Consider the following 27,611-nt stretch of genomic DNA (forward strand, 5'->3'; position numbering starts at 1 on the left):
ACAAGAATTTTAAAATAGCAGCATTGCTGGACCTGGAGCCAATTTAGGTTATCAAGCATAGGGATGATGGGTGAACCTGCTAATACTTGCCTAACATGCAAAGAGTAACAACTCAAGGATCCGCTGACATCATGGAATCATAGTCTAGTAAGAGTCAGCAATTTCTGGAGAGGGGACAAAGTTGGAGTGGGGATGACATAATATAAATAGAAAACACATACACTATTAATATCGTAAAACATTCTGAATTGAACAAATTCCATTTCAATTTATTTCAGAATCTTAACTCATGGACATACAAATTTCTTACGCTTTCCTCAGCAAAGTAATTCATATAATTTGCATCGATACAAAATGAAACACAATGTACAGCTCCCAGAAACAATTATTGTATTAACTAAATTCCTCTGGCATAGTATTTTTTGCAATATTATATATATCTCTCTCAGATTTTAATCACTTTTCTTCAATGTTCCAGAATTAAACATTTGAGTGAATATGCAAAATATATTCAGGCAAAAACTTGATATGTATAGTACAATAAGAACAAGAGGCTGCTGTTCATCACCACAAAGAATCATTTAAACACACAGGAAAGTTAGCTTGATTTTGTTATATTGAATTTAAAAGAAAGCACTCTACACACGTCAACACTGGAAGGCATTAGCTGAACGGAATGATTGGTAGTAATAAATTTGTCACTTGATTTTTTAAATCACTGCTTTGAAGCATAAAAGAGTGACTTACACATACATGACAAAATGTGGCACTAGTGTGTGCTGTTGCGGTTTGAATAAGTGTTATTAATATCTTATCCCAACCTCTTGCTTGAAGTTCACACTTAGAAATGCTGGAGCATGTCATAATAGGGTACATGTCTAAACCTATGATTTTTGCACAGTGAACTCTTAATTTCAATCCATTTCATTGTGAATATCATAAATTGAGACCCAAAGGTACATTGGGGAATGCTCTGATGTATCATCACGACAAGCGTCCCATTATAACTGAGGTCCGACTACACCATCCCATACATACTGGCCAGGGTCCTGGCAAGTGTAACCTTTTCTGATTTTAAAAGGATAACTTGGGTCTCCCCCACCCTGATTATGGACAACCTGCATTCCTTATTTACTTTGCCAGGACCATATGTTTCTTCACAAAATTTGACACCCACCCTATGATGGTGATGGAATTCCCACTGGCTTTGGGTGGGAATCAGTGTCAAGAACTGCAATGAGGCACGGAAGACAAAACTCCCGGACTGTTGATCTCGGGCAGGGGTGGACAGTTTGCTTCTCACTCTGGCCCACACACCCCAATTACCACTCTGAGTTAAAATCAGGCCACAAGAGTTCATTTTAAGTTTTTCTGCCTGAAGTTTATGGACAAAAAAATGTTTCAGGCCCACTTTGAGTGATCTGATTGTTTCCTACTACCAACCTCCAACGTCTGTGGAAAGGGTTAATTTTCTAGCGAAACATGGACAGAAGTCAAAAGGTTGAGTATACACTTGAAAAATTAATGCTTGACATGCAAGATATTTTCTCTAAGTGTTGATAAATGTTATACTAGGGCCCACAATTCTTTTGCTGTTGCATGGGACTAAGGAAGTTTTCATATATAGTGCAAATTAGACAATCATTGCAAATCTTCACTGTTACAAAGAATTAAAAAATCTAAAAAAACTCAAATACATATTGTAAACAGAAGCAAAATAGATCAATGAAATAAATGATTTAACAAGCAAAATATCAAAAAACAGAATAAAATGAATGGAATGAAAATCAGATGGATTCTATAAAGGGTGGTTAATCAGTTCAGCCAGATTACTTTCCATGTGACGAAGACTACAAACTACTATTATGTATCCAAAGTCAGACTTAGGCACTGCATATCCAGAAGTTACTATAGTTACATGGTATACTTAAATATGAGAGCACTTAGTGAGAATTGTCAAGAAGCTGTGGCTGGATAAGATCAGTAGGAAGATTTTCACAAATCAATGCACAGTGATTGACACATAGTAATTTTGCTACCTCTCTTTTAACATACCAATATTGGTTATCAATATAATGAGTTAAAAGAAAAAAAATGAGACTAAAATCAATCTTAGTTGAATATCATTCCTGTGTTTGGCAATGTGATGTCATTTCCTGGCAGAATTTAAACAGAGATGCCCATTATTAATCATGGCCACATTGTTATATTCATGACAGCACTGTTAATGTTACAGTTCCTTTTTGTCGTTTCAGGATGGCAACAGCCTGTTCATGAGTGACACCTTCCAAACTTTCTCCATTTACAGCTAAAATCTGATCTCCCCGTTTTAATCGGCTGTCATCCGTCGCTGCTCCCTGCAAAAGCACAAGAATAATCAATTCAGTTGGATCCAAATCCCTGACAGTGTAGAATAATATATATATATATTTTTTTACACATTTTGATTTGCGTTTCAGAACCAGCATATTTTTATTCTTTCCGAGGCTGTGCTAAAATATACCTCAGTATTCTGCAATGGATATTAACCAATTACTTTGTGGGCAGAATTTTACGGCCCCGTTTTGGCGGGAACGGGGCCGTAAAATGCAGCGAGACATTCTAAACTTCATTGGCTTCGGTGGGAACGTAAAATCCCACTGCCGTAAAATTTCACCGTGTGTGCCTCTAGTCAGCTGGCATGAATTGGTAACCACTGCTATGATTCTTTAGCGAAGATTATATGATGCAACATAACCAAAATGATTTTCATTTTCAAAGAATTAGCTCCCCTGTTCTGATGATTTAGTGAGCAAATGCACTGCCCAGTTGGTACCAAAATGTGTAGACCAGAGAATGTTCTCAGTACAATCCATGAGCCACGTAGAGCTATCTGATCTAGTCAGGGGAGCAGTTTAGGTGTTGAAGTTGTATTCATAAATCCTGAACAAAAAAAAAGCTTCTGATTTTTGTCCAGTGACAGTTAGGACTTCACTCCATGGCCAAATAGTCTTCTGAAGCTTGCTATCGCGACCACCAGGTAAACCAGGTGGTCGACTAGTGTGGCAAAATTTGGGGGTGGCAAAAAATTGCTGGCTTTTTAAAAAAATCGGAACTAGAAGTTGGCTGGAAACCCATAAAGCTGCCCGGAGGTCGGAAACTGCTGTTCCAGCTCTGTCAGTTTCTGACAGTTGCTTAGAGTGGAAACTGACTGACTGCAGAGTTGTGATTGGAGCAGCAGCTGCTGCTGCTCCTCCTCTTCCTCCAGTCACAGATTCTGTCTCTCTAGTATAATAAAAATAGAAACTCTGGAAAAATTCAGCAGGTCTGGCAGCATCTGTGGACTGGGCTAGGGCGGGGGCTCCGGGGGCTCCGGGGGGGCTGTGGGGAGGCAGCTGGGAATGGAGACAGACAGTGGGGAATGAGCCATGTTATGGCCTGAATGGCTGCTGTCTGTGTGCAGTCTTAAAAAAGCAAAAGGACATTAATTTTCAAAGTGGCCAGGGCAAATGGAGAGCCAAGACCCAGCATAGGGTAGGGAAAGATTAATTGAAATGTCATTGCTGCTCAGTTTTTTGTCCAAACTTTCACTTTTTTTTGCATCAAATAAGCCTGTTTCAACACTGCCAGGTCTTCAGCTACTCAGCTTCAGAAAGCCGTCCGCATGAAAATCTCCGGAAGTCAGAAGGCAACTTCAACATGCCCAATCAACCAAGTGGGCAACTTCATTTTCTCCTGCTCATCCTCCTGCTCTTGCCCTTCCTTGGGAAAGTCAGCAGAATCGGGAATGGAGGCAACAGGCCGGCACACAGGTCTCAATTCAGGATGGGAAAATCTGGCCCCAGGACTTCAGTACAAAAATCGAGGTTGATACTTCCAGTGCAGTACTGAGAAAATCAGAGGTGCCACATTGCGGATGCAATGTTGAACCAAGGTCAGTCTGCCCACTTAGGCGGTCATAAAACATCCCATCCCACTGTTTCAAAGGAAAGTAGGGGATTTATGTCCCTTGACCTATTTATCTCTCAAAGAACATCTGTTTTTAGGAGATTTCTGTAGGAAAATTGCTGCCACTTTTCCTACATTACAACAGTGAGTACACTTAAAATTATTTCATTGCCCCAAAGCCCTTTACAGCTATTCTGTGGTTGTGAAAGTGCTATATAAATGCAACTCTTTCTTTTATTACATTAAATAAATAAGTCACATTAAAACGTACTACTAGTGGCTCCAACACATTCCACGCTTTGTAGCCTGCGTCATTACAGCTACATAGCTGGTGACACTAGATTTTCAGCAACATATGTACTATTAAAACACTTTAAAGTGATCCTTTGATCTAAAATTGGAACCTCCCTTTAAGTTGAATATTTTTCTATAAGCAAAAATCTGTCTCCACCATTGAAATTATAAGTTACGTAAAAACAATATAATTGTACTTCCAGTTTGAAGAACTGGATAAGAGCCATGCCTGATAAGACAAAAGTCTTTTTTGATGGCTTTAAGAGCCTTTGAAATAAGCTTGGGCAACCTCACCCAGTTTCTAGTTGTAATTGGTCCCTTGCAAAAGAATTTCAGACTAAATTGGTTGCTTTACTTCAAAAAGGCAAAAGGAGAGATGACATGAAAAGTTCCATAGTAGAAAGATTTTCACAGATCAGGTTACCTGCAAGGATAGTTTTACTTGGAATATAAACTATCCTATAGTATTTTTTAAATAAGAGTCTAATAACAAAGAGAACTATTTCTGCCTCCTGATGCAATGTTTGAAAACCACCAAGAAAATTTATCATGAATTACACAATTACCTTGGCGAACACTGTTTTAACGTAGATTGGCAGATCCCCATGAGGGCTTCCATGTCCTCCGACAATACTGAACCCGAGTCCATCCGGTCCTTTCTCTAAAGTTATGTTTATATACTGTGGATGTCTGATGATGAAAGTACAGCTTACTCATAATGTTCCTGTACACTCTACAATTTTTATTGTTGGAGTACTATACATCAGACTGTGAAATTACACATTTTAACAAAATTTAAAATAGGAACAAAACTTGAAAAATAACACATTACATCCTTTGTTGATAGTAAGCAGATTGTTTATATAAATCAAGTTTTTGCTTTGAAGCTCAAAATGTACATTGGCACATCACTTGTGGGCATTGCTCAAAGACAAACTATTAGTGAATGAGGGGTTAGGATACCATGCAAAGCACAATATGTTTTGTAATACAATTGGACAATCTAGATAATCCAACTTTTTGTGTACTATTTTGGTTTTACATTTTAAAATCACAGTTTTTTGGGCTATTTTTATGCTTACATTTTGCTTAATATTTTAAATGTTTGGATTAATTCAATTTATTTTTTAATTTCAAACTTCACATTGAGATATTGCTGCTTTACTTCTCTTCTAAAAAGCTTTTGTTTTATATTTTATTTTGTCTACCATTTATGTCTCCATTTTATATCCTCCTTTTATTATTGCCTTTACTATTTCACTATTATAATTTCTGCTCCCATTTACTCACTGCTTCTCTTACAACACATTTTGCTCATTCCATCTTTCACATGTACACAATCTACTAAGTAAGAGAACTGCTGACAACGACTGCAAATTGCTGCTCTTAGGCCCAGCAAAAAAAGAAGTTATAAGTTTCCTGAGTCAATTTGTGAGCGGCCTTCAGCGTCCCTTTAAGGGCTGCTGGTCAGGCTGCTCAGTGTCTGGTACAAATGGCCAGCGCTTGTATGCCGCTTATTTCACCAATTTGTACCTGAAAACTTTAACTGGGGCTGTACATTTGGCATAGGATTCTGTTTTACATATTGAAGCAGCCTTCTGCTTGCTTCAGGCAGGCTGGCTGCTCACTCATTTATAGGCCCATCTGATCAGGAAAGCCTTGTGCATTAATGGGGCAGCCAAGGTTTTGTATGATATTAAAGACTACAGTCAAGCTTCTCAATCTTTCACTGCCCGAGACTGAAATTGGGAGGTATGTTCATGAAAAAGAAACATTATAGTATAACTGTAAATTTGTAATTTATGCTCTTTTTCTGAGACTGATAGCTATGGCTCAAGGCCAGGAGTTAATACAATCAAGTGAAATAAGCTGCCTAAGAGTATGGTCGAGCCAAGTTCAATCAAGGCATTCAAGGGGGAATTGGATTGTTATCTGAAAAGGAAGAATGTGAAGGGCTACATGGAGAAGGTGGGGAAGTGGCACTAGGTAAATTGCTCCTATGGAGAGCTGGCACAGAAACAAAGGGACGAATGGCCTCCTTCTATGCTGTAACAATTCCTTAATTCTATGATTCTGTCAGTTTGGCTAAGTTGGTAACATTCTTGCCTCTGGGTCAGAAGTTTGTAGGTTCAAGCTTTACTCCAGGACGTCAGCAGATAATTAAAGTTGATGTTTCAAAGCAGTGCTTTTGTATACCATGTTAAATGCCCCGCCTGTCTGTTCTGGTGGTTCAGATAATGCAATGGATCTATGGCACTATTCAAAGACCAGGAAGTTGGTCTAGAGACCTAGGCAACTTTCTTACTTCAACAATACACTAAAATTTGGCAATTCATTTCACTTTTCCTACATTACAACAGTGACTTTAAAAATACTTTGTTGGCTATAAAGCACTTTGGAATGTCTTGAGGTTGTGAAAGGCTCCATATAAATGCAAGCTGTTCTTTTTCGTTTTTCCACTTGTAGTATGTAGGGACCTGTACACAAATTTGCTGCATCATTTGGTTGCAAAATAATTTTGATTCACTTCAACAGTAATTAATTGCAGTGGATGTCACTTAGCACTTTGGGGGTATTAAAGAAATGCAAATTCTTTCTACTTTACTGTTTTTTCATCGATTAAAATTTTCCTTTTTAATCATTGGGTAAAGTCTCTAATGACATTGGGATAGTTGCATTAATAGACTGTATTGAGCTGACTGTGAATGAAGTAGCTGTTTTTTATGGAGTTGAAGAGACACACTGTTGAAATCCTATGTGACTGTAAACAATTGCAGAAGTGAAGAAAAAACAGTAACAACAAGACACCACGTGAGATGGGAGTCACAAAGGCCTCAATTGGCCTTTGTCTGTTACATTGTGCATCACTTTCCATTTTATTAACCTAGTTTGCGTCTAAGCTAATGCTCCCTTGTTTTGTCAAAAACTCTATATCCTGTTGCTATCAATAGTTTTCTATTCAGGTGTACTCACAGTGGGAGACTATGGCCAGAATTTTCTCGTCAGCGTGCAGGGGCGGGCCCCATACACTGACATGTAAAATGACGCACGGTGACGTCAGGCAAGCGTCCTGACGTCACCGCACGCCATAATATTTTGGTGGGTGGGCGTGCAATGATCTCCAATGCGTGCCCACCATTAATTAACGGGCCACTTAAGGCCCTTGAGGCAACAATTGACGCTGATTTTTTGGGGCCCTTGAAATCTTCAGGTTTTTGCACAGGTGCAACGGGCAGGCAGGTAGGCCACATTTTTATAAACCTCATCCACGGGCGAGATAAGAGGGGTGAGTGGGGAAAGATACTGATTCTTGCCTGTGAGCAGGAATTCTTCAAAATTCTTCACAGCTGCTTGGACAGGAGTAACAGGCTTCAGGTCAGGACTCTGGAGTAAACATAATTTCTGGGGCCTTGCTGGTTTCAGGCACCCTTCCCTTAGCCTGGGAATGGGAGTTGTGCTCTCCACTGGAGGCACCTCCTCTGAGGAGGAAGGGAGGGCCAGAAGGGGGAGGAGGCCAGGAGTCCACATTCAGTCTCCAGGGGAGCCACCTTTGGGAGGCGAGGCGCAGGCGCGCAAGACCAACAGGAAATCCAAGACGGAAGGGGCCACAGAAGATGTCATTATCTTGCTGCCAGGGTTTACAGGAGGCAAAGCAGCTACCTCAACATTTCTGAGGTGCAGTGCCGAAGGAGGCTTCATCTCTCAAGGGAGACAGTGACCTCCATTTGTCAGATTATAGATCCTGAGATCTGCGCCAACTATGTGGATAAGCACCCATGCCAGTGGCGCTGAAGGTACGGCTGCCCTCAACTTCTATGCCTCCAGCTCTTTCCAGGGGTCGGTGGGTGAATTTTGCGGAGTCTCCCAATCAGTTGTCCACACTTACGTCAAGCAGGTGATAAATGCTCTGTTCAGGCGTGCATTGACTTTCATTCACTACCGCTGGGACGAGGCCAGCCAGACACAGCGAGCCAGAGGCTTCGCAGTATTTGCTGGCTTCCCCAGTGTCCAGGGTGCAATCGACTGCACACGTGGCCATCAAGGTGCCAGCGGGTAGGCCCAGTGCCTTCGTCAACAGGGAGGGCTTCCACTTCATAAACGTGTAGATAGTGTGTGATCACAAGATGCAGATTCTGCAAGTCTGTGCAAGGTACCCAGGCAGCTCCCATGACGCTTACATCCTCAGACACTCCCAGGTGCCAGGGCTCTTCAGTGCTCCAGCCCGGCTGGGTGCATGGCTGCTGGGTGACAAGGGCTATCCCCTCAGAAGGTGGCTTATGACGCACCTCCACCATCCAAGAACAGAAGCTGAGCAGCGGTACAATAGGAGCCATGCCTCCACAAGGGCTGTGGTAGAGAAAACCATCGGTCTTTTCAAGATGTGCTTCCGATGCCTGGACTGTTGAGGGGGCGCACTCCAATACCCCCCATATTGTGTGTCACTGATAGTGGTTGCATGTTGCACTCTCCACAATTTAGCACTGGAAAGGGGCGACGCAGTGGACATGGAAGATGTAGACACAGTTGCTCTGGTTGCACATGATGAGTCCAGTGGTGAGTCCGAGGATGAACACGCACAGGAGAACGCTGAGGAGATAGACGCTGACCCGGGCATCCTCCAGGGATGCAAGGACACCTGGGAGGCTTTAATCCAACAAACATTCAGCTAGCCCACCACAGATGGACCTCCAACACAAGTCTGGGCTGCAGGCTCCATACTCGATACCGGAGAGCAACATCTGCCTGGTTAGGAATATTAACTATGTGCCTTGTCAATAAAGCTCACATAAAACAAACAAGTCACTCATAACATCATGGGTTTCCGTCCACCTGCAGAAGTAAGGAATCACCTTGAGCCATGCTCACATATCAAAATTTAATGATTTAACAAAATGAAGCAGAAAATAAAATGAATGCAAAGGTGTTACGCATCACACAAGCTTGTCATCAACTAACAGTGGGGAAACATAAAACCACCACTGAGAAACCTGTGGGGCAGAATTTTGCCCTTGACGGGCGGGTGGGCAGCCAATTGCCGCCGCAAAACGGGCCCCGCTGCCATTTTACATGGGCTGGCCAATTAAGGCCCGCCCAGGGTGATGCCCGACGGGAAGCGCTATGCGCTTCCTGTGCGGGCGGGGAGATTCCCCAAATGCGAGAGTGCGCTCTTTCGCGCATGCGCATGAAAGAGCGCACATCTCCCTGAGGCTAAGTGGTGCCTCAGGGAGATCTCTGAAAGGCTATGAGGCTTAAAAATAGAACAATAAAAAAATCATTAACATGTCCCCCTCATGTGAAAATGTCACACGAGATGGGACATGTTAATGAAGTACACAAAAACTTTATTATTAATTCTGATATCAAACCTCATCCCGCCACTGGACGAGGTTTGTTTAAAAAAATCACTTACCCGCCTTCCCGTTGGGCCCGTGCGCCGAGCCGAAGTTCGCACGGACTCCTCAAAATCCTCGTCAATTGGTGACTTAATAGCCTTAACAAGACCTTTAATTAATGGCGGGCGCACGTCACACTGCATAGCGCGCCCGCCGACCTAAACATTGCGATGCCGCACACTGATGTCGGGACGTACGTGCGACATTTTAAGCGCTGACGTGCGGCCTCCGCCACCCGCATGTCAGCCAGAAAATTCAGCCCATGGTGCGCCTACGGTGCCTTAAGTTTACTCCCCCCTCATTGGCACTGGCATCTGAGACAGCCTGCTCACTGTGCTGTCCTATTGGCCTCAATGACCTTGGCGGGCGTCCGCTGGTCTGTGGAGCCTTTGATGGCCCTGCCTGGGTGGGAGCGGCCAGTTCCACAGCTGGCATCTCCCCAGTCGGCGTAGCCCCATTGGATCCCACAGTCACTGGCAGAGGGACGGAGGAGCTGCTGCCTTAATCTGGAGTGCCCTGAGAGGAGCCCGCAGAGACGACAGGCAGCTTGTGCGCCGATGTGAGGTCGCTTCAGACCTCCCTGCTCACCATTGATGGATGGGCACCGAGCTGGGATACTTGGTGCCCAATCCATCTCCCACACTGACACTGACCAGCTGAGGTCAATGCCGCTGTGAGAGCTTGCAGGTCCGAGCGCAACCCTAGGAGGCGCTGATTGTTCTCCTGGATGAGCCTCTCCATGAGAGTTGCCATTCTCTCCATGGAGGAAGCATGGTGCACGGCCATGAGGATCATTGCATCGGTGAAGTTCCGCATGGACTCCTCTAGCACGGGCACCATGCCACGCATTGCCTCATGTATCTCCGCCAGATCCTCCCGCATACCCTGCTGCACTTCCAGTGTCTGCTGCCTCACGGACCGAGCATGTGCCTGGTCCCTCCGAATGCCGCCGCCATGGGCACTCTCTGTCTTTGCCTGCACCTCAAGCGAGTGTGAAGTGCCCTCACCGCTGTGTCCCGGGACACTAGCCGACGATCTAATTCACACCGAGGTGCTAGTATCTGTGCTGGTGCCTGCCTGGCAGAGATGGTGTGACCCTGGTGAGTCCATTTGTTCAGAGCCCTCAGGTGTGAGAGGTGGCCCCTCTGTCTCCTCCTCCCGGCCCTGCTCCGGTGATGCTGAAAGGAAGAACAAGGATATTTGATTAGTTAGAGTGGAAACAATGTTAATGTGCATGCCTGTCCCCCGGATCAGTATGCTTCCACAATCCTTTCACAATCAGTGGTCAACCTATATTGGAAGCTTTAATCACTGAACATTCAGCAGTGCCATGGCTGCTGGGACACACAAGGTGACCTCAGTGCGCGGCAATCTTACCTCCCCGTGGCACCCCAGCCTCACTGCCACTGGTGGACCTGGGTGCAAGGCACCTCTCCAGATCCATCGCCTCCTGCTCATATCGGGCGATTATGGCCAACTGGGCCTAGCTTCTGCCAGTCCGCATCTCCTTGGCAGCATTGTGTGCAGTCTTCTCCTGAAAAGGAGAGAGGAGCATTGATTAGTCCACCCTGTACCTGGATTCCCATCGCACTGCTGCCGCTCTAACCAGTGTGGGACATTGCAGGGCTCCAGTGATTCGTCACCCCGCAGCTGCCACACACTCACACCAAGAAGCCAGGGCTGAACGCCCCCTTGCCTCCATCACATTTGCCACCACACGGTCTAATCTTGCAAAGCAAGGATGCACAAACACGTGGAATGCCAAGGGCAGCAGATGGATTGGTGCCCCGCCAGCTGGAAGCTCCCCTCCTAGCATGGCAGCACCCTGACTTTCACATGTTTTGCAGTTCCAGCACTGCGTCCAGGTGCAGATCCTTGAGGTTGCCCCCAGAACAGTACTCTGGGTGTCAGTCTAACACATGCTGCGGGTGCAGAACCCATCTCAGCGCTTCCCTCTCAGGGGGAACTAGGCATGGGCAATATCTGCTGGCTCACCCAGCGAAGGCAACATGCCACGAATGATCCGATGCTGTAACTGCACTCAGAGTTGGGGGGCGGGGGGCTGGGGGAAAGGTCTAACTGCTGCGTTAAGCGACCTCTGCCAACATGGTACTCACCCTTCCCGAGCACAAGAGGTTGTTGAATCGCTTGCGGCACTGGACCCACGTGCATCGCACCACGTCATGGGAGCTGACTATATCTGCCACCTCCTCCCAGGCATGTTTGGTCAGGTGGGTGGGGGGCCTCCTCCTCCCCTCCCTCAGAACAAAAACCTCCCACCGTGTTGCCACCTCCTCCAGGAGGGCAGCTAGGCAATCATCAGAAAACTGAGGAGCACACTGCCCTGCTGCCCTACACTCCTGCCTGGCCTGCTCTCCAGCAGCGCTCTGGGGAGCCCTTCTGTTGGCCATGATGAACAGCCTTTGCAAGGCTGCCTGCGCTCTATTTGAACAGGCCGCCAGGTCGCCATTGGACCCGGCGGTCATTGCACTCCCACCGCTACCCGCCCACTCCTGTTATCCTCGGGAGCCATGCTTCACACTTGGTGGGCCTTAATTGGCCCGCCCATGTAACATGGCGGCGCAGCTCCGCACCCGCTCCTGAACGGCCTGCCTGATGGGGAGAAAATTCTCCTTTATATAACAAGAAAAAATTTAAATAATTTTATGTATTTAATAACAGATTCTGCACAGTTTCAGTACTCTGTTCCTTACATGATGGCAAATTACGTACACTTGACAAAAATCAATTTAATGAAACATTATGGAAAATTTGTAGAAGACAGAATTTTTGAAAGCCGGCAAGGCCATTTTAAACTCCCATCTTTTAGCATAGAATGTCATACAGGCTTACAGGGTCTAAGCTGATTTGCCTCATACTTACTCTGGCTCTTCTGGCTGATTGTCGGATGGTGAGTTCAAGCTGGAACCAGTTGACATATTTTCAAGCTGGTTTGCAATAGCAGTGATATTTGTGTCAGCTATGACCTGAAGATAAAGCAAAAGGACTCGTTAGTAAAAATAGGAAAAGACAAATTATAGAAAAGGTGGATTATAAGTGCCATCTATAGAAAGCATTTTATAATTTAAATTACACCTTTCTTGGCAACATAACTCAAGGGGTAAGAACATCTGACTTTGCACCAGAAAGTCATGAATTGGACACCAAGGGCTACCTGAAACTCAAACTTGATTGCTGCCAAAGAATTTAGATAAAGAGAGACTTGGGCCTGAATTTTTCCCGCATTGGGCGAGCTCGGCGGAGTGGTTGCGGAACCAACCACTGCCTGCGATCGGCACCGCACCGCCATTTTATGCAGGCGGACCAATTAAGGCCCGCCCAGCGTAATAAGCGAGCAGTAGCGCTCAGCGCTACCTGTGCGGACTGGGGGAGGAGGAAGAGTCAAGTCCAACGCTCTTTCACGCTTGCCCACGAAGAGCGCTTCCATCTCCCTGAGGCACAGAGTTGCCTCAGGGAGATTGATGCGCTTTTGAAAATGATAAATAAATGCTATAAAATTTTAATGAAACATGTCCCCTCATCTGACTGTGTCACATGAGATGGGACATGTTCTTATTTTTCAAAAAACGTTTTTATTCAATTTGTAAAAGCTTTAGGAAACCTCATCCCGCTCGTGGATGAGGTTTCCTAAAAAAAGTAAAGGCCACTTGGCCTTTTCGCCTGCCCGCCAGCCGTTAGGTTGGACGGGCAGTGTAAATTTGAAATTAATTAGTTTCTGAATGGCTGTAATAGGCCTTTCAATTATCAGCGGGCACGCAGTCGACTCCGGATACACGCCCGACGTCATCACGCGTCATTTTACGTTCTGGCGTGTCGGGCCCGACCCTGCAAGCCGACTGAAAGATCCTGGCCTTGAATTTATGAGCTCCTCATCACATCTCTCAGAGACATTCAAAGTGCTTCACATTCAATGGTTGCTTTGAAATGTATTACCATTCTTATGTAGGAAAGCGTGGCAACCATCATACACACTGCAACACATAACTGAGGGTTAGCCTCTCTGTTGTCAATGGATTGGGGGTAACTGACTCAATGCAGGAAGAGGGAGAGAGGAAATGTAAGACTACAGAATGGTATATAAAACATGCAGCACAATTATTAAATAAGCCAGAGCTATATTTTTAACCCTTAGCTTTGAAAATTCTTTTCTAATTATGTTATCAGTGAAAGTTGAGGATTACAAGAAGTTGAGGGCTACAAGGAAGTCCTGAAATTAAACTGAAATAACTTATTCCTTGACTATTTCATCTTAATACTCATACATAATTTTAATTATTTAGTAAAATATCAACCTTACAGATGTAATAGGATGGGAAATCCTTATGTACTACAAAATGAAAATAATTCAATACACAAGATACATTAGCCATCTTAGTCATGGTCAGCAACTTTTTTTTTAAAAAGTAGAAGAAATCCGAAATCCCAGTTATTTACTAAAAGAATGAAGCCACAAAATGTTGCAGTTTAAAACAAAATAATTTTTACTGTACAAGAGTCCAACAAAGCAAACACTAAACACCATCTTAATCACCTATACTCTAAAGCCCAAAGTCAATGTTAATTAAACATGAATTAGCAGGCAAATTGTGGTTGATTATTAACTATAAATCACACAACTTAGATATTACAAAGTAGCTCAGCAGTCTACTCAACAATTTCAGTCACAAAGTCCTTAAAATCTCTGTCTTCCGAGGATGTAACATGATCCTCAGCTGACAAGAGCGCACAACCAACCCAAGTTCCAAGGGCATGGTCTAAACCAAAAAAGGCACACGTCTGCAAAACCTCCTCAACTCTGTCTGGATGATATAGATCCACCAATGTTATCTTCCAATAACAGAAACAGCTGCAGCAACTATATTTTTGCTTGTTCTCAGCTTCTGGATATAGCCTCTGTCTTCCTTAGCCTGCCCTCACTGCACTACTCGACTCATCCTCTATTGAGCTCTGATGGCTCTGTCTCCTCTGTATAGTTTCAACCAGGAGTTTTGGTTTCCAAATTCAGTTTCAGTCTCAGTTTCCTTAGCAACCGGGAAGGTTAGTTTCCTTTCTCAGTTACTTCTTCGATTCCCCCTTTCAGTTGCCCTTTTCAGTTAGAGTGTCTTTCAAAAATATAAACTTTGACCACAGATTCCATCACAACATAATATAATTGACCACATTGACAATATCAATTAAATTAAAATTCTAGCCCTATCCCAGTTGGACTAAGAACTAGCTCTGTACAATATCCATTTAAATTTCTACATTTATGAGTAGACTTTATGAACTTTCATTCTTAATACAGAACTTTGTGCAACAGCAATGCATATCAGAATTCAGGCATGGAAGTCAGCATATCCTTCCTAATCTTCCATCCATTAAAATTAATTGACAGAAAACTGTGTGGTGAATTTTGGGGTTTGTGTCCAAATCCCTGTCACTTGAAGGTTTATGTTAAAAATATGAATTCAAAAAACCTACCCGGTAAAGTTTCTGCAGTTCTAGTCATGAGACTTTAACATCTACACACAGGCTCTCCGTATTTACATTGCCAAAATTGTCTCTCCTATTCTGACTATACAATCTCTGACCCAGGAAAATGTGGGCTATGATTCTCTTGTTATGATAAACAAATCAATTTTGTCGATATGGATGTCGAGAGCCAGTACGTGAACACCAGTTTCATGTGAGCTGAATCAATACAAAAAAATTGTCTTAAATTGATCCTCCTTGAAGCATATCTATTCTTTCAGATTGTATGTGGCCAGTGGAAGACCTGCTTCGCACATTGATTGAAACCAGCCCCTTCATCTCTCTTTGGTACTTTCATGTTTACCAAATTATATTAAAGGCAGACCAATCACAATGATTAAGTATCAACAATTTCCCAACCCCTATGTTACCCCAGTACCCACACAAAATGTTCAACAACTACAATGAATTTACTAGAAATTCTTTAACTTGGACTCCTTATTTAAGAAATAACTCAATTTCCTGAAAACAAACTTAGCAACCTTGTCATTTCTTAACTTAGATCTAAGGCTAAAATTTTTCTTTAAACAAGCATTAAAAAATATCTCCCCATCTCTTCCATCAAGCTTTTAGTCACCCGTCCCGATATCTCTTTCTTTGGCTTAGTGTTGATTTTTGTCAGATTAGATTTCTGTGAAGCGTCTTGAACATTAATCGGTGTTAAAGGCGAAGTATCAATTCAATTCAATTCAAATTCAGTTTTACTTTTTTGTCCATACGGATATTCATTTCGAGTACATTGACGACATTGTGTCGGTTAATGAGTTGGAGGTGGGGTGGGAATTACAGCACTTACACAGCAAACCAAACAAGCCTATTTGCAGAATATATTTTAAGAGTCTCTATGAACTAAGCAGAAAAAACTCAGTAACTTCTCCTAATAGCGCAAGGCGACTCCTCCAATAAAATGCAGTGATAGGGGAATGGTTATATATTACAAACTGATTATTTCTCTATCAAAATGCAGTAAGTGAAGGATAGTTACATACTAATGATGCGCATAAAATCAATCCCAGTCACTTACAGAAGTGCAGTCTCCAGGCAAAATCATCTACATTCTGGCCAGGAATAGTGGTGTTACTATTTGCAGCCTGTTAAAGCCACTACATAAATTCAAGTTGTTACTTTTGTTATTAAATGAAACAGCTCAGTTATAACAGTGATATTAGAGTTTAGAGCGACTTATTAGTTGCCCATTGTTTAAAAATTCACACTTTCATTGTAAAATTGCAGTAATTGGGCGGCAAATTGCACTAATGCAGTTTGTTTTTTGTGCAGTCTCACCCATTCCAAATCACTTCAGCCCGATTTGTAGATAACAGATCCATGCTTATGTGATAAGGTAAGCATATAGTAACTATTGTCATATCTGATTACAGCTATTGTTTCATCAATATTTGACATTGTTGTGTCCACCATATTATTGTTTTGACCTTGGCAGGCAGGCGTGGGCAGGGGCGGTTGGGAAGCCAACGGCCGCCTGCGATCAGCATCTGACCGCGATTTCACATAGCCCGCTCAACGTGAAACGCGAGCGGTAGCGCTCAGCGCTGCCTGTGCGAGCAGGGGGAGGAGGGCGAGTGGGCCGAGTGCGAACTTCGCTCATGCGCGCGAGTGAACACTTCATAATCTCCCTGAGGCACAGAGCTGCCTCAGGGAGATGAAGTGTTGTTAAAAAAAGTAAAGGAAATAAAAACGTAATAAAGCCTCATCCCGTCTGTGAATGAGGTTTCCAAAAAAATGCAAAGGCAGCTTGGCCTCCTCGCCTGCCTACCATCCATTAGGTTGGATGGGCAGTGAAAAGTTTAGGTTAATTAATTATTTAATGGCCTTAACAGGCCTCTTAATTGTCAGCGGCGCACTGCTGGCTCCGGTGCGTGCCCGCCGACTGAACTACCGCGCAGCTGCGCATTGATGTCAGCACGCTCAGCCGACATCAACATGCGTCATTTCACGCTTGAGCAGGTCGGGCGCGCGCCCACCCGCTGAATGAAAATTTCTGCCCCATGGGCCGAAACTTTTGAGTTCCAGGGCATCGTATTGGGGGGCGGTGTTATGATCCCAGCTGATGTTACTACTGGGCAAGTCAGGTCCAAGGGTGGAACCTGGCTTGATAGATCCTAACTTTTATTTTTTGTTTAGAAATGTGGAGGGCAGCTACTGAACAGAGTCACAGAGTCTGCTGTACTTTTAACAAAATAATAAAACATTTACCACACAAGAGAAAATGAACTATATTACACTACTCCTCATCCATAACTATACCTTTACAGATATAAACAGGCTTGTAAGGATGACACAAGTTACAAAATCTATCTTATACTCTAATGTTAACAGTAAATACACAGTCCATGTAAACCAATTGGGGACCTGTGGTCGGACACACCACACTCTGAAACCAACTGACAGGTGCCACACAAAGCAGATGCTATGGATTTCTCATCAACTCCCCCCAGACGCTTGTCACACCATGAGCCAACTCTGTCAAGGGTTTCCAATCTTAATGTTCTAAGTGCTCGCCTTGGAATCTTCTCCCAAATGACACTTTCACTTGGACGTCTTCAACAAGGATCCATCTCCAAGGGTTTGAACTCTCCTTCCGATGTTTTCCTCCCGTGGATCTCTACATGCATTCAGGCTTCACTCTCCACACACACATTCTCAGATATCCAGCTATGCCAAGCAGGACACCACTGTTTCATAGGCCCATAGTAAGGAGTCATCCACCATTGGTTGTCTCCCTGGATCTTCTGGCTTTTAGCAAGCTCACTTAGCCTTGATTCTACTCCCCCACCTTTCTCTCTTTAATTCGGAGCCTTTTCCCCTGCTCCTTACTTTCAATTCTACTGTACAGGACCGGTTCAGGTTCCTGTTCTTTTCCTTTGACTTCACCTTCTCCCAGGGACCATCCTCTACCCAGCTCTCTGGTTTTTGGGACTTTCTTCTTTCTTTGGGAACTACTCCTTGCAGCTCCCTTCCTGCCTGCTCTGGCAATTTCTGTGGAAAGATCCTACCCACTGAAAACAAACTGCTTTTCTGTCTCTGTGAGCCCCCTGTTGCAAGGCAACAGCACAGTTTTCCCTACATTGTTTTAACTTCCCTAAACCACTTCAAGGGTCATAAAGCCTCATTAAAATGCAGGTACATAAACAGGGCTTCAGACCGGCTGACTCCATCTCACAGAGAAAACTCTAAATGAAACCAGACTCAGATTTCACCCTTTTAACTCACAAATGAAAAAGAATGAAACTTAAACTTAAAGCTATAGCTTATTCCTAACACACACAAAACTCACTTAAAACTATGGCCAGAATATGGCTAGAGTTTTACCTTTGACGTGCGGGCGAGCGCCCGTCAAGCCTGAACGTAATACGACGCGCAATGACATCGGGTGTGCATCCCAATGTCATCGTGCACTCGCGTGACATTTCATTCGGCAGGCGCGCGCCGGAGTCAGCTGCGCGTCTGCCGATCATCTAAAGGCCTGTTAAAGCCATATACAACCTAATCAACTTGAAATTTACACTGCCCGTCCAACCTAATGGTTGGCGGGCAGGAGGAAAGGCCAAGCAGCCTTTACATTTTTTAGGAAACCTCATCCATGAGCGGGATGAGTTTTCCTGAAGCTAATACTAATTAAATAAAACCTTTATTTTGAAATGAAAACATGCCCCAGGCACAGTCACATGTGAGGGGACATGTTTCATTAAGTTTTTACTGTATTTATTAATTTTTATAAAAAGCGTTTCAATCTCTCTGAGGCAGTGCCGTGCCTCAGGGAGATTGAAGCGCTCGTTCGCGTGCATGCGTGAGCTGCGCATGAGGCCCGGCTCTCCCTCCTCCCCCCACCCGCACAGGCAGCGTTCAGCGCTGCCACTCGCGATCCGCGAGGAGCTGATTGCAGGCGGCAGGCGGCTCTCCGACTGCCCCCACCCGAGCCCGCACGACGAGGGAAAAATTCAGGCCTATGTCTAGTTGCTAACAGGGGGGTACCCCAAAGATGCGCTGGGGGACCCAGCACCCCTCCTCCCCCACTGGAAGTTCACAGGTAAGGTTTGCACGGCAATTGCCTGGGAAAGGGAAACTTCCCCTTGGCAGTTGCCTTGCACTGGGAACCATCCAAAAACGTGATTTAAATCGCAAACCTTGGATGATTCCAATTGGGTTTCATCAAGAATTACTCAGAAAATATTGGAAGAATTAAAGCCTCTTCTAACTTCTGGGTAACTACTGCCTAGGCCCACACCGGCCCCTCCCCACCAAGGGACTCCAACATCTCCCTGACACCCGAGGGGTCTCCTCCGACTCCCCTGACTACCCCCCAGGGACTACCCCCCACCCCCAAGGGACTATAGCCCCTGAAGAGAACTCCCCAACCCATGGGATCCCCCCCACCCCCTTGGGGGCTCTATCCCCTGCCCCCTCACCAGGCCCGACTATCACTCCCTCCCCTCCCACGCCAGGCCAACTCTCACCGACCCGACCCGACCCCCAGTCCCCGACCAAACCCCTCTTCCCAAAGCTCAACCTGACATGCCCCAAGACCCGGTCCGACAACCCCCTCCCCCTACCACGGCCCGGCCTGACCCAACCCCCCACCTATTGCCATCTGCTTCTCCCAAGGCCCAACTTAACCTGACTGCCCTCACCCACTGAGGCTTGACCTCCCCCGCCAACTGAGGCCCGACTCCCCTCACCAAGGCCTGACACTCCCCCATCCTCCCACCACTGAGGCCCGACCCGATGCCCCCACCGTCAAAATTCCCCCTACATCCTACCCACTTACCTTGTATGCTTACCTTCTCCCTGGTCTATCAAGGACCTTTAAACTTGGCTGGACCTTTAAACTTACCTGGTTTATGCCAGCTAGTGCCGTAAAAAAAAGGGACATGGCTTTCTTGCATCTGACCGAGCTGCCCTCGATGCTAGGCCTCGGGGACATGCTGCACTGCCTGGATCTTGCCCAGCCTGAGTCAGAAGGTCAGGCGAGATAGGATGTAAAAAGGAAACTAGGATCAGAGTGGCAATCCAAATCTGATTGCCACACCAAGGAAGTTCAGGCACCAATGCATTTCAATCTCCACAGACTCTGTACATGTGAGCTTTCTAAATAAAGCTAAAAATAATAATATATTTGGGGCAACTTCAACCATGAATGCTGCTTAATGCTAATTGGGCTAAAGCTACTACAACAGTGGGCTGAATTTTACTCTGGTTTTGGGATCCGAACGTCGGGACCAAATGGAGGTCCCGAGTCCACATTTGCCAGCAGCTTGGACCAGCTTGGCAATTTTCTGGAGGCGACCTCTTAATTGGCAGCTTCCAGGCCCACTGTCCAATGAGGAACAGCCAGCAAACTCCTGATGGTAATCAGAGGGCTGGCAGCTCTGAAGTCTCAGCAGCACCATTGGGAAAAATGGGTGCTGTGGAGGCAGGTAAGTAGAAATCATAAAGATGATAATATAATAGTAAATTCAGGGTGGCCAAAGGCAAAAGGTCCCACTAATTGGAGGGACAACCCCCTCTCACGGGGATTGTTGGGGTTGTGGGGCTGCCTATCCTATCTGCAGCATCCTCTTTGGGCTACAGAGCCTCTGGCTCCAATGGTCCCCTGGGTTGCTCCACTTTGGTTAAGCTGACACTTTCCACAGGCAACAGGAGGCCACACCACCACCGATATTGCCTGCGGCACCCCCCCTCACCAGGGGTTCTAATTATGCAAACTGGCCTGCCTCCCACTCCTGTGGTGGGACTGTGTCGGGGAACAATCCTGATATGGATCCCTCTCATTCCAACCTCCATTCCCCATCACCCAGGGGCCAGTAGAATTCAGGTGTTTTTTGACTACAAACCAGTCTCAGATTTTGCATTTATAAAACAGACATGCAATATATTAAAATCACTGGTGCTCTCTATTATCAGATGAATTTCACAGTACCAGCAGTAATAATGTAATAAGTGCAGATGCCTGCCACAGTATAACTTCTTCACATCACTTATCCAAATTCACTTTGTATTGTATCATTCTTTCCTCTCTCTATAATTACTGAGAGCAATTCTTTTTTACACTAACACTGAGTTTGCACTCACTCAGTTGCCCTGCAATTACATGTGTACATAATGACATATTTTCTGAGGTTGACTCTGAGATCACTATCAATTAATCATAGCTATTTTATTTCGATATGTGGTTAGAGATAAAGAAGAATGTCTTCCTATCACTGCTTCAAAAGAGCACTGAGCAGAAATGGATTAAGCAGATATGCTTCAGAGTGCCACTGTATTACGAATAGCAACATTCCACTTATCCTATTATATTCCCTGTAATATAAACAAAGTTTAAATCGTTCAACCCTTCTATTATCATCACTCTCTAAGAAAATCAGTTTTCCATCTGTTTCACTGAACTTGAAATACAAATGAAATACAATCGATGTGAGATAATATATGGCAGGCAGGGCATCATAAAGAATCCATAATAATTATGTAAACCACACGAGTGAAGTGCTTGCAGTTTTAAAAAAAATCAGCAGACATACAAGTAAATTACTGTCAGGCACATTAATCTTTACAGTATACTCATTAAACTTTCATGGTATTACTCACAAAGGGGCTTCACAGAGTAATGAAGGAAATTAAATAAGAACATAAGCTGAGCCATGGTGGGACAGTTGGAGGTGTGATTAAAAGCTTTGTCAAAAAGAATGTTTTTAAAGGTGGAGTGAGAAATGGAGAGCTAGAAGGGATTAGGAGCAATCCTTAAAGAATATGAGAAGGAAGGGCAGGATGATAAAAGGCAATTTTTGGACCAACGGATGGAGGAAGGGATATATGGCTGGAGCAAGTTGCTGAAATTAGGTGGGTCAGGGGTGTAAAAGGAATTTAAATTCAATACAAGTACAAATTCAATAGGTTTTTGGATAAGTCAAAATTTATGGAGTATGGAACAGGGGAGAGCAGCATATAGGGCATTGGAGAAACTGAGTTTAGTGTTTACTAAAATGTAGGTAAATGTGGCAATGAGTTTAAGGTGGGGGGAATAGTGGCCACTTTTGCTAACATGGGAATAAACAATCTCGGTGATGGATAAATTGTGGGATTTTAACAGAGCACCAAAGTTTCACTAGTCTAGTCTAGGCTCAACAAGAGACCAGAAGAGGGGGCGAGTCGGGAACAGAGTTTGTAAAGTGCTGAAAACAATAACTTTGGTCTTTTTGAATTGGTATCAGTACATTCTCCACATGATTCACACATTATATACTGCGAACTTTAAACAAATACATTTGTTTTTGTAATTTATACAAAATTATACAAGCAAAATATGGAAATTAAATATTAACACAAATTTTATGCTATGACAGAATCAAATAAATGCAATTAATATTAACAGAAATATTTTTATTTTTTGCTTTATTTTTGATTTCTGAAATGTGATTCCCCAAGAGACTGACTGCAATAGACTGTAAAGAATTAGCATGTAAAGGGTAAAAATGCATCCCAATGGGCGAAGCAGTCCCTTTTAGCAGATCTGTTGTGGTTTGTACACAACACAGTCAATAAACACCCTCAGCCTTTCCTTATCTCATTACTACACCTGCTATACAAACAGATTAAATCATGCATTGAGCAAGCAAGCCTACAGACACTGGGTTTAGAGGGTGGTAATTGCTCCCTAGAGACCCTAATCTTTAGTTAACACAGCATTTTTAAACTCTTTTAACATCCTATTGAAGACAGGCAGATAATCAACCTACATCCTTGTCATTTACATGAATAAATGCATTATCTGACCTTCTGGTTTAGGATATGGCTAAAAAGCTGATAACAAATACATGTCGTTAACTAATGACGAGCTACTGTGGATTATCTATGCAATACATACACTTCAGAACAATTGTAGAAAATTTCTAAATGCTGCACAAACACTCCTGATTAAAGTCCTGTAAAAATATGACTGTAGCTTTGCTCTAAAGACCTGTAGGAACATTACATTTAGGTTTCTCTGCAGCTTTGTTCATCTAACCTTACACTAATATGCTGACATCAGCAGGTTCCTCTTCCCCAAGAGTTTCAGTAATGTGCAAAATATATCTTTTTCCCACTACTCTCCCTCGTATTAAGCAATGTTAAGACCCAGGGACACACACCGAGACAAACATCAACTGCAGCTGGAGGATCATCAACTCGGTGAAAGACGCGCTTTGGTCTGCCCGAAACTTGTTGGTCTTCCAGCACAAAGAGTTGTCCCCGACCGATTGTTGCGGACTGGCACAATCCAAAGTCCAGGACTACGTGCTGAGGGACGCACTAAAGCTTGGGGCAGCTGCCGCAAAGGCGCAATGGGGAAGGGTCGCTGTCTAAGACCTTTCTACCACAGCGCACCGAGAGACTGGGAACTGTTTAAGAGCCCCTCGGGCTGTACAGATCAAAATGAAAGGCTGTAAATGACTGTAATATTGTTTGTACTGATGCACCTGGTGATACATTTTGTAAAAGTTTAACCTGGATTGTACCCTTGTAATGTTGTTTTTGAAATGGTTTTGAATGTGATTGAAGATTTTTATGAATAAAGTATATTTTTACAAAAAAAAAAAAAAATTAAGCAATGTTAAGACGTTACTTTATAGATATCAATGAATCAATTACAGCAGCATTAGGCTGCCACACCATTCTGTTGTAGACAGGGAAAAGAGTTTTGTGCATGCACAATTATACAGGTGAAAACTCTGCTTAATGCTGTCCAAATGCTGGTTGAGGTTTAATGCCAATAAGAGTGGAAAGGTTCAGTTGGATAATATATGAGTGGTATTGTGGAGAATAATATGGCAGCAGTGGAAAGGAGATGTCATTTCTGCAAAGAGTTATAAAAATATAAATGAACTTGTAATGGAAACCATGTGGCCCTTTTGGATGGGTGAGCCAAGATGTTTTGGATTTCCAGCATCCGCAGTAGTTTTTTGTTTTTATCTCTGTGTTAAATGCCATTTGCATCTATCTTCTACTTCTCCCCAGCTTCCGCTTCCCCCCCTCTTCCTCTCTCCCATTCACTTTCCTTCTCATCCTATTCTCTCCCTCTCCTTTGCCACCTCCATCTTCCACCACATCAACTCCCTTTCCTCTTTACCATTCCTCTCTCTTGCTTTTCTACTCTCCATTCTTCCCTTTTCCCATCCACTTTCTTTCTATGTACTTTATTTTTTTAAACCCGCTGTTTTTCAGTCTGTGTCTTTTTGTCAGGATTTCCCAGCTGGTTGAAAAGCCCCAATGCTGCTTTCTCTACCCACAGACCTCATAGATTGCAGAGGGGGCTGAATTCAAACAGGCCCTGGATGACTGGAAGTCTCCACTGACAAGCCTGTTAAAATTCAGTGACAACTGTACTTGAGGTGAATCGCAAAAGTGATTCTTTTGCTGCTCATGGCAAAATCTGGGCCATTAAAATGCTTTGCTATGTGAAGCTTAAGTTTCATGGGGGAAGCTTAATGTAAACTAATTCAATAGGAATAGGTGTCAGAACTCAGCTGTCTTGCCTGCAAGTGCAGTTTGGCAGCTCGGCAGTTCAGCACCAGCACTACATGCAGTTATTTGAAAACATGCCTAGCGCTTTTTGGAAATCACTGCCCACAATTCACACTTATGCAATGTTGTAACGGGAGCCTACCAAATTGCAACAGTGCTTCTCCTTGGCTGCCACAAAATTTCTGACTGAGGCTCTGCAGACTGGATTTCACACCACAGCAGTTCATTTTGCCTGGATCCATTATGGTTGTAAATCAGATTGATACAGCCATAAGGCAGTGCTTTACAACATTATTGCTCCCATGCAGATTTTCGGGATTGCTGAATGAGTGCCCAGCAAAAGGGCAATGGTTACAATTTGCACCGATGTAGAAGATGTCTCTAACTGTGATGCTGAATCTGAAATATCCAACAATCTTCATCCACAAATTCTACTGCATCAATGGTCATGGTACCTTACTGGGTAACCTGTATACACAGTGCAGGAAGTACTGGGCCACCTTCAATCTTATGAGCAGGCACTGACACACAAACAGCGAACAAACTTGCTTCTTCTTTCTGCTGTTAGAAAATAGAAGGCACAAAATGGCTGGAATTTTATGCACTGTCCTCCACTTTCCTCCAATCTCTCGGGAGGGATGGGAGGTGGGGGGGAAGAGAATCGAGTAGGATAGCAAGGGTGCCATGCCTATGGTCTACCTGTCTCTATGGTCTGGTATTTTATCAATGGCAAGTTAGATGGTGGGCGTCTCACACACCCTTAGGCCAGTTGAGGCCCCCGACGTGGTCAATTAACGACCACTTAAGGGCCTCTTCCTGCTGCTGTTGGTATTTACCAGCAGCAGATAGGCACTACCAACTGGGGAGGCCACTCAGTAAAGCCTGGTGACCTCCCTGCATGCTCAGGAGGGAGGAGAGGGGGGGTGGTCTTGCCTGATTGGGCACCCTCTAGTCTATGGAGGGCCCTGCAGCTTCAAAAGCCACCCCCACTGCAAGATCCCCTGCTCCCCTCACGACCAACCCCTTCCCCCGTCACATGCTGGAGCTTCCTTGATTGGCCCTAACGATTCCTAACCTTTACTCTGGGCCTCCTTGATGGTAGCTGGTCCAGGGCCTGCTGCAGTCCCAGGAGTACCCACTGCTCTCAGAGGTCCTGCTGGGACTGAAGAGCTGTTGACCTTACAATTGGCCAGTTGTTACTGGAGGCGGACCATCTTGCCTCAGAAAGGTGGAAGCCACGACTTCAGCTAACTAATTGCTTGAACAACATAAAATTCAGCCGTGGCTTCTAGGAGGCGGGCTTGACCCTGATTTTCTGGCCAGTAGGTGGGGCAACTGTCTCCACGCAAAATCCTGACTAATGTTCCAAAAGAGAAGCACAGGGGTTACATACACTGTTTACTCCTGTACCACACAGAGTTTGGTTAAATGGGGCTTGGGATTGTTCATACTTCTCCGTGTTTAGAGAATGCTTTTGTTATGATGTAGATTCAGATGGTTACTGAGAAATGTGATTGAAGTCAAAGGTCTTGCTTTACGCTCAGAGCAACAAGGGCAATATTTTAAGTGGCTAGGGCATTAATTACGATGTGGAACTGACTGTTCAAGCAGTTAGGTTAAAGTATCTGCTTTAGACATTGCCTCATCACTCACGCTGATAAGCCATTTGCTTTGGTAGTCATGCCTTCTGGTTCTTGGATTGGGTCAACTTCTAAATATGGTTGCTTCTGGGGTTCTTCTGCAGCAAATCACCAACTCCTCCCGTGCCCGTCTTTTATCAGTTTAAACATCTGAACTTCAGTTTCAAGGTGTTTGCCCCAAACACTGATGTGTTCACCTCATCATATAATTCATCTATGTCCAAATGCAGCAAGACCTGGACAATATCTAGGCCTGAGCGGATACACGCCACACAAGTGCCAGGCAATGACCATCTCCAACATGAGTGAATCTAACCAGCGCCCCTTGACATTCAATGGCATTACCATCGCTGAATCCCCCACCATCAACATCCTGGAGATTACAATTGACCAGAAACTGGGCTAGCCATATAAATACAGGGGCTGAAAGAGCAAGTCAGAGGCTGGCAATCCTGCGCTAAGTAACTCACCTCCTGACTCCCCAAAGTCTGTCCACCATCTACAAGGCAAAAGTCAGGAGCGTGACGGAATACTCTCCACTTGCCCGGATGAGTGCAGCTCCAACAACACTCAAGGAGCTTGACACCATCCAGGGCAAAGCAGCTCGCTTGATTGGCACCCCTTCCACAAACATCCACTCCCTCCACCGATGAATAATGGCAATAGTATGTACTATCTACAAGATGCACTGCAGAAATTCACCAAGGCTCCTTAGGCAGCATCTTCCAAACCCAGGACCGCTACCATCTAGAAGGATAAGGGCAGCAGGTACATGGGAACACCACCTCCTGGAAGTCCTTCTCCAAACCACTCACCATCCTGACTTGGAAATATATCACCGTTCCTTCACTGTTGCTGGGTCAAAATCCTGGAACTCCCTCCCTAACAGCACTGTGGGTGTACCTACACTACATGGACTACAATGGTTCAAAAAGGCAGCTCACCATCACCTTCTCAAGGTCAATTAGGGATGGTATTAAATGCTGGCCTAGCCAGCAATGCCCACATCCAGTAAATGAATTTTTAAAAAACTCTTCCTACATTCAAGTACCTCAGTTTAGTGAACAGCCCCGTCTGCAGTGAATAACTTTGATCCACAGCAGCCATTCAGCCAGCCTTCCTGCTCATTCAAATAATGGAACCATGAATCACCTAAAATTAAGGAATCATAGTAGCTACCAGGGCAACCAATGTGATTCAGTGCCTATGATCAAAAACAAGGTGAACATTGATGGAATGGAACTTCTTTTTGTTCATGAAAGGGTTGAAGTTGTGGGTAGGAACCTGTATGGCCACATCTGTG

General features: G+C 44.3%; 1 protein-coding gene across 5 annotated transcripts in view; it reads right to left on the reverse strand.

Moving 5' to 3' along the window:
• Positions 1-241: 241 nt before the first annotated feature.
• The window catches only part of patj (PATJ crumbs cell polarity complex component), a 392,616-nt gene continuing 365,246 nt past the window's right edge, over positions 242-27,611 (reverse strand). For all 5 annotated transcript variants that reach the window (XM_078561172.1, XM_078561175.1, XM_078561174.1 and 2 more), the window contains 3 exons: positions 12,498-12,601; positions 4,788-4,911; positions 242-2,357 (listed from right to left, as the gene is read on the reverse strand). In XM_078561172.1, the coding sequence (XP_078417298.1) occupies positions 2,211-2,357; positions 4,788-4,911; positions 12,498-12,601 (375 nt within the window). In that variant the 3' untranslated portion in view covers positions 242-2,210. The remainder of the gene's footprint in view (positions 2,358-4,787; positions 4,912-12,497; positions 12,602-27,611) is intronic.

Source organism: Cetorhinus maximus, chromosome 17 (assembly GCF_964194155.1).
Source record: "Cetorhinus maximus chromosome 17, sCetMax3.hap1.1, whole genome shotgun sequence".
NCBI classification, from domain to species: Eukaryota; Metazoa; Chordata; class Chondrichthyes; order Lamniformes; family Cetorhinidae; genus Cetorhinus; species Cetorhinus maximus.